Source organism: Physella acuta, unplaced genomic scaffold, assembly GCF_028476545.2.
Source record: "Physella acuta isolate Inbredline_101_S28 unplaced genomic scaffold, ASM2847654v3 ptg000046l, whole genome shotgun sequence".
NCBI lineage: Eukaryota > Metazoa > Mollusca > Gastropoda > Physidae > Physella > Physella acuta.
In genome coordinates, this window is record NW_026731566.1 from 391,428 (window position 1) to 399,975 (window position 8,548).

At 37.8% G+C, this 8,548-nt stretch overlaps 1 protein-coding gene across 1 annotated transcript in view; it reads left to right on the forward strand.

The window, feature by feature from the left end:
• LOC131944451 (nitric oxide synthase-interacting protein) overlaps positions 1–7,355 on the forward strand; it is a 58,163-nt gene extending 50,808 nt beyond the window's left edge. The window contains exons 5-9 of the mRNA XM_059305070.1: positions 139–260; positions 4,885–5,001; positions 6,194–6,264; positions 6,810–6,918; positions 7,249–7,355. Of these exons, the coding sequence (XP_059161053.1) occupies positions 139–260; positions 4,885–5,001; positions 6,194–6,264; positions 6,810–6,918; positions 7,249–7,320 (491 nt within the window). The 3' untranslated portion in view covers positions 7,321–7,355. The remainder of the gene's footprint in view (positions 1–138; positions 261–4,884; positions 5,002–6,193; positions 6,265–6,809; positions 6,919–7,248) is intronic.
• Positions 7,356–8,548: the final 1,193 nt, after the last annotated feature.

Below are 8,548 nucleotides of genomic sequence, written 5' to 3' on the forward strand. Positions count from 1 at the left end.
TGCACGTTCGACTCCCACCCTCCACCCCCTACCACCCCTACCCCCCCCACACCACCTACCCCCCCCCACACCACCTACCCCCCCCCCCTCCATTATTGACTGTAACTAAACCCATCAACTTCACGTTCTACTCCACAGCCGACAAACTTGTGGCAGACACGAAAAACAAAGATGGCGGACTTACAGACGACAAGAAGCTCCCCAGCTTCTGGGTGCCCGCCCTCACCCCCCAGGCTCAGCCGTCACAACTCAAAAAGCCAGTAAGCAATTTTTAGCACGTTTTTTTTTTTATTTGCTTACAAAACAGGGATGGTAATTTTTTTTAGCTTCAAGTTTCGGTATCCAAAGTTTTAAATCATGCTAATTATTTTCATGTGACTTTACTTTTAATGTATATCATGTGTTTACACCTAACTTGTATCATGTGTTTACATCTAACTTGTATCATGTGTTTGCATCTAACTTGTATCATGTGTTTAGATATATCCTGTGTTTACATCTAACTTGTATCATGTGTTTACTTCTAACTTGTATCATGTGTTTAGATCTATCATGTGTTTACATCTAACTTGTTTCCTGTGTTTACATCTAACTTGTATCATGTGTTTAGATATATCCTGTGTTTACATCTAACTTGTATCATGTGTTTACTTCTAACTTGTATCATGTGTTTACATCTAACTTGTATCCTGTGTTTACATCTAACTTGTATCATGTGTTTAGATATATCCTGTGTTTACATCTAACTTGTATCCTGTGTTTACATCTAACTTGTATCATGTGTTTAGATCTATCATGTGTTTACATCTAACTTGTATCCTGTGTTTACATTACATCTAACTTGTATCATGTGTTTACTTCTAACTTGGGTATACATTTCGAGCCGTCTTTAAAGGATTTCATAGTGTCAGCAGCCAACCAATCAAACGCGCGCTTTCTCACGCAATATTTGTTTTTTATTTTTTATTTTTTGAGCGAAAAAAGGTCGAAAAAGCCATTTTTTTTCTCCGCGTAGTTTGAATTTTTATTTTTTTTCATAATGGATCGAAAAATGACCCCAAAAATAATTGGGCAGCCATTTTTTTTCAAATAATTGTTTCCAATAATGGCTGTTTTGTGTGATGTTTGGATGTAAACATAACAACAGCCCATGTCAACATGTATCAAACCACGTGACAGCACCCGATTGCGGTCACTTGAACTAAACACCAGTTTCTTGACAACAAAACTGGAAGACAACGAATTCGTGAAAATAGCGATCCTAGCGGAATGGCTTTTGAAGATTATTTAATAAAATGTGTGCATTGGGTTCATGTGTTGATTCTATAGTTGTCTAGAGTAATTTACCTAGTAAAGGCATGTTGAAACAACGGCCTTAGTTCGCCGTCAAGTGTGTGGTACTCGGAAAATGTAAATTAATCAACACGGACGTAGATCGCCCGCAAACTTTTAAATTGGTTTATAGTAAAAAGCATACTTCTTACGAATTAGTTTTTATCACACAAAATAATCCCAAAGAAAGCACAAAATAAAATCCTTGAGAAATGCATCACTATGAAATTTGTAAGCCACGTTTGTCAACTGGCCATCTTTGATTAGGAGTCATTAGCCAACACATGTCTTGTGAAGGATGCTATATTGTTAATTTACTTTCTGATGGTACACGACATTTACATATTAATTAACAAACTCACATAATTCCAATATTATATCAATCTAATCCCATTATTGAAACAGAATTTGAAGGACAAATAGCTAAGGAATAAAATCCAATTGTATGCAAGATTTGCGGTTGTAATTTTCGTTACAACCGAAGCGTGTAGCCTAGAGTTAGGAGTAAATTGGCACGAAATACAACACCGACCTAGACCTTCTTGATGATGTGTGAGGCTCCAAACGTGAATGCTGCTATTAGCGAGGTGAATATAACACCCGAATAGGTTGTTTTTTGGTTTTTTTTAATGAGATCATCAGTTTTTCACACATCCTTTAAACGGGGTAACTTGATATTCAACTAGATCTATGCCAGAAGTGGAGGGTGGGGTCATTTAAACAACGGAGCTATATTTCTAGCAGTGTTTATGTTTCTGTCATATTCTTTTCTTCAGGCGGGGGGGGGGGGGGGGGGGTTCTAAATTTTCCGGGAAGAGGTGTGTGGGCAGTGGTAAAAATACAGAGCATTGAGTACAGCCCTTTATTCGATTTGAATGAAGGACTAGGCTACTCATAATGAAATCTAAAAAATGTAGATGTGCAAAATTAGCTTTATAGGTCTACTGAATGGGGTAGGTATTTGAATTTGTTTATTTAAATGTAGATCCCGTTAGCCTAAAAATATTTGGAAACACATTTTAGTAATATCGTAAGTGCAGCCAAGTATTAATGGTATAATAAAATGTTACTATCGCTAGCTGTGACTTTGTGCATGACACCACTCCAGAGGCGTAGCGACCCTTCCCGGCGCCCGGGGACAAACTTTTCGATTTGCACCCCCCCCCCCCTCCCCCCTCGAGATTTCGATTTGCACCCCCCCCCCCTCAAACTTTCGATTTGCACCCCCCTCAACCTTTCAATTTATTTTTCCAACCCATTTTGGCGCCCCCTAAGGTCGGCGCCCGGGGACATATTCCCCCCCCCCGCCCCCTTCCCCCCCCCCCCCTCGCTACGCTACTGCATCACTCCAATAGCTCACCGTAATTGTAATCTGAGTTTGACGATGCGAGTACGGCGATAGACCTAAATGCTTGTCAGTCGTTATGCTAACAACTTACAAACAGCACTCGTTAAATTCAACATCGTGGAAAACCAGTCTTGACCTTGATTTTCGTTAGCGCCTAGATCTAGTTCCTGTTTGGAAAAAAAAAAGTTTCCCTGTATGCGCCAACAACGTCACCCATCATACAAGGCCAATAACACGGTGGATTTTTTTTGTTCCATTTTTTTCCAATGAGCATATACCCTACCCACCCGCCTTCTTACAGCATACCCCATAAATCTTTACCAACGGGGTTAAAAGTTTTACTTTAAGTTCAAGAAGGGGAAAGGGTAGTATTGAAACAACGAAGCTGTTTAAGTAAAAAAATTATAGACCTACTGCTGTAGCGTCGTACAGGCCATGTGTACTTCAGGATTTAATATATTAGTTAATTAACTACCTAAATGTCACTAATGATAATGAAGGGGGGTAGTTTGTTTTTCGTTAAAGCATGACACACAACACTGTAAGTAGAAGTAAAGTTTCCCTTTCAAACCTGACGGTCTAATGGGGCAAGTGAAGTAGAGTTCACTTGTTTCTGTGACCTTCGGCATATGAAGAGATAGTGTGGTCAGCACTATGCCCAGCCGCCTTTACTCTCCCTAACGTGCGTTAGGTACCCATCAGAGTTGGGTGGACTCACGGACGGTCTACCTACTTGAACCCGGATTAGACCGCGAGACTTACGGGTTAGCACAACACCGTGCGCGCATGACATGTGGCCTGACCGACTGAAGGAGATTGTTTATATTATTGTTTTGTGTTTATATTTCATTCAATGGCAAAAGCCCGCAGAGGCGTAGCTAGGGGAGGGGGGTGAAGCCCGGGCGCCGAACCTAAGGGAGGGGGAAGGGGTATAAAAATTTTAAAAGCTCATTTTAAGCTACAGTTTTGAATTATAAACCAAGTTAAGAAATGTAACGGCTCAAGGCCTTTACATACTGATGTAACTATTTTCTATCTTGATTGTTTAACCTAGGTTCTGTAGTCTCAAGAAAAAAAGTTATTTTAAAATATAACGAGCCGACCCGCGGCGTATCATACGCCGCTATTTAGTTGTTTTATTTTCTACTTTTCAGTAATTCATAATTTGTGAATTCGACAGTACCAATGCTGCCACTGAAAATATTTGCTTTAAAACACTATCAGTAGGTCGATACTACCCCCACCCTCCTTTCCCCCAACTCATACTCTACCCCCTTTCCCCCCCCCCCCCCCGTGAAAGCAGCCTCCTCTTAGTTACCTTCCCTAAGTTTAAAATCGTTTCAAACTAAATTATCTGCCCCTAGTAGCCGTCACTAAACCCGATGTAAACATTTAGCATGAACCACAGCTCACCAGACAATGTAGGGGTGGTGTGGTAGGGAGCGCGCTTACAGCTTGTTTTCTAGCGTCTCCAAGAAGAGAGTTATAAATATAGAAGATTCTCTATCGTAATGTAACAACATTTGGAGTCCTCCTACGGTCGGCGCCAGGGGCGTCCCCACATCCCTCCCCTAGTAACGCCTCTGTTCAAAAGAACGACTCGAAATGTGTGTTTGGTCTAACTTGTATCATGTGTTGACATCTAATTTGTATCATCTAAATTGTATCGTGTTTGCCTGTAACTTGTATCATGTGTTTACTTGTATCATGTGTTTAGTTGTATCATATGTTTACCTGTATCATCTGTTTACCTGTATCATCTGTTTACTTGTATCATATGTTTACTTGTATCATATGTTTACTTGTATCATGTGTTGTCATCTAATTTGTATCATCTAAATTATATCGTGTTTGCCTCATAACTTGTATCAAGTGTTAACTTGTATAATGTGTTGACATCTAATTTGTATCATCTAAATTGTATCGTGTTTGCCTCTAACTTGTATCATGTGTTTACTTGTATCATGTGTTTACTTGTATCATGTGTTTACTTGTATCATGTGTTTATTTGTATCATGTTTCCTTGTATCATGTGTTGTCATCTAATTTGTATCATCCAAATTCTATCGTGTTTGCCTCTAACTTGTATCAAGTGTTTCCTTGTATCGTGTGTTGTCATCTAATTTGTATCATCTAAATTGTATCGTGTTTGCCTCTAACTTGTATCATGTGTTTATCATGTGTTTATCATGCGTATTTCCCAGGATGAGAAAGTCCGGTGCCCCATGAGCGGGCGACCCCTCAAGTTTAAAGACCTGATCCCTGTCAAGTTCACTCCCATCAATGACAGAGACAGCAAGACGTCCCTCATCTCAAAAACTGTAAGCTTTCAACAAGTTTTCTCTCTCAAACACCTAGGGCAGGTGCAGACACACCTTCTTGTTGACGTGTTTTTAAGGGAGAGCAATATGACCCACTGGTTTAACAGAGTTCACATTTTTCTCAGTTTTCTTATTTTAATGGGCCCTAGCGAAAATAGTCTTATAGAGATGCCCTTTTAACATTTTAAAAATCATGCGTGGTGTAATTAAAACTAATATGGTGACAAAATCCCGACTTTTTTTTTGGGGGGGGGGGGGGGGGGGAGGGGGGGGTTCGGACTTTAAAAAAAAAAGTGGATGTATTTGACGTTTTAGTTTTTTCAGAATTTAAACACCTTTTTAAAAAAAAAGGCAAAAAGTGAAACATCCGGTAATTACTTAGGCTTGATAAAAAGAAATAGAAATGTAACCTTAAACTCAAAAAATTATTTTCAAATTCTCTGGATTTATAACATTGATTCTAAAAACAGTAAATTTCTGAATAATTTTTAGGTTTAAGTTTTTATTTTTTTATTATTTTTACGTCCCCTTATTTTTAAACGAACTTTTTCCGTGTGAACAATACGATACAAGGATTCTCGTCAACTGGGTTAACGCGCTCCATTAGAATTTTGGCTGTGTGCAATTGAACGGAGAAATGTTTATTGCTTTGATTTTTTTTTTTAGGGGAACGTGTTTTTAGTGACAATAATAGGGGAAGGTTGGCTGTCACTGTTAGTATCAATAAAAAGCAAATAAAATAATCTTAACAACAGAGAATAAACCTATACAAGATGTTTTTAATTTATAGGAAAATTATTTAGCAGTAGATCTATAGAAAAACAATTACAGTGAAGATGAGCATTAACTTTGGGTGGAAGATGATCTTGGGGGTATTAAGAACAGCCTACCTTGTGCCGATGTATCCATCCACCACTGGACTAAGTCAGGCTTCCACCTGATTATTTCACACTGTCCCACACACAACTATTCCAGAACCACTAAATTTGTATTTGATCTATTCCAGAACCACTAAATTTGTATTTGATCTATTCCAGAACCACTAAATTTGTATTTGATCTATTCCAGAACCACTAAATTTGTATTTGATCTATTCCAGAACCACTAAATTTGTATTTGATCTATTCCAGAACCACTAAATTTGTATTTGATCTATTCCAGAACCGCTAAATTTGTATTTGATCTATTCCAGAACCGCTATGTGTGCGCTGTGACAAATGATGTGTTGGGGAACTCAGTGCCGTGTGCTGTTCTCAGGCCCTCGTAAGTTGATGGTGTTGTGGTGTGCTTGTTGTGGGTTTTGGTGATGTGGTTTTGATGTGTATTGTGTGGTTGTGGTGTTTTAGTTGTGTGGTGTAGCGTGTTTTTGGAGATGTGAGGTGCCTTGATGGTGCGGTGTGTGGTATGATTTGGTTGTGTGCTGTGATTTGTGTGCGGTGATTTGGTAGTGTGGTGTGTTGTGTATTGTTTGTATGATGTTTAGGTTGAGTTAATAGTGCTGTGTAGTGTTGGGATGTGTTGTGATTGTGTCGTGTCCTTTTGTAATGTAAAGGAATCTTTTGCTGTTATTGTCGTGTTTGCTTTTAGTACACGGCTCAAGATACTGCCAGTGTTTCTTTCAGGCATCTCACAGGGAATGGTGAGGGGCGGACAGTAGATAAAATACGTGTATAGAAAATAGTCTGGAAAAAACACTGGTGCCACATCCAGCTGAATTTGTTAAAATTTATCTTCATATCTCAAATCTAGCCAATAGCCTACATAATAATAATTGTCCCCTATTGTAACCTTTGACCTTTTTATACCAGCGGTGCTGTTGTTACCATGGAGTGTATAGAAAAAATTATCAGAAAAGACATGATGGACCCAATCAGTGGGAAAAAGTTGACTGATAAAGACATCATCCCACTACAAAGGGTAACTTTTTTTTTTGTTATTAGTTTCCTATAGATGGCCTGAAACTGAGGATATGGGTGGGCTTATTAGGTCTTGAATGATGGATTAAAAAAATTTTCATTTGTTGATAGAGTATTTTTGGAGTATTAATTTTTATTGTGTTTTTATTTTATATATTTATCTTTTTAAACTTGATAGTGTGGATATTTGAAGAATTTTATTTGTTTATTCAAGTTGATACATTAATATTTAATCATTGAGAGAATATAGATCTATGTAGTTTTGAATTTGTTTATAATTGATGACTAGATTAACTATTTACACAACAAAATTTGTGATGATTATCCTCAGGGAGCCTCGGGTTTCACAGGTGCAGGGGTTACCCTGGAAGCTAAGAAAGCTGGGCCCACCATTATGGCTTGAGACTCATTGTTCAAACTATTAAATATGTGTACATACCTTATGTTGGTTGTTTTTTATTTTTATTTTTTTGTTACTTTATGTTGACATATAAGTAAATTATTTTTAAGGAACTTAGTACCTTGGAATCTAGTGCAAGTGAAACTATTTTTTTAAATGTTTTGGTCAGCCTTAAGTCATCATTTATTAATAAAAATCTTACTTGAGCTGACGAATGTTGAAAATAAAATCTTAAGTAAAGATATATTATTCTATTATTTATTATGCCACCATAAAGTGCACTCCTTGCCTCACCTTAAACTTCTGAAGATCTTGTCCTAATAAAATATCATTCATAGACTAGCTACACCTCTACGGACAATTGCAACTTGTTTCATTAAATTGTTTTTTTTCCCCACCACAATACCAATAAAAAAATATTGTTGGTGAGCTAAAGGGTTGACTTTATTGATTTTTACACTCCATTATTTCATTTCCCTTCAGCTGTTGAGTTTATTGGTTCACAAGCACACATTAAAAGTGTCACTTGTTTTTTATTAGGGGTTCTAAACTTCTTTTATTGGTATCTCCATTACATTATTTATAGATACCTATTGATTGTAATCAAACCGGTTCAAAAGTTTTAATTTTATGTCTTTTTTATAAATAGATGAAATAGAGGGATTCCACAACAGGCTGAGAACCCTATGTAAATAATTAGTGCATATACCAGCCACTTTATTAATCAAACAGTCTTTGTGGCTTTATATTTCTTTAAAATTACTACTGGAGGGATTGTGTGGTCAGCAGTAATGTCCTGCTGAAACCACTAAAAAATCTGGGTGAACTCAGGGACTGATTTATCAGGTTACCCAATATGGGCACTAAACCACTTGTTACATATCATCCCCCTTTTGTGCCCAAAACACATGGGATCGCCACAGAAAGCTCCCTCCACTTTTGTCTGTCTCTGGCAATTTTTTTGGCAGTCCCCCATGACAGTTCTGCCTCTGCCAGCTGCTTCCCCGCCATACACCTCCACGTCAACTCTGCCTTCCATTTTCTTTTTTCTTGATGCTTCCAGTTTAGCGCCAACCCTGGATTTATTCTTATTTTTCCATTTCTTTGAAACTACTTCCATTTCCATCACACCTAGTAGTCTATCATTGAAGATGGTGCCACACAACATAGTACATACCAAAAACACACAAAACCAATGGTGCTACTTAACATATTACATACCAAAAACACA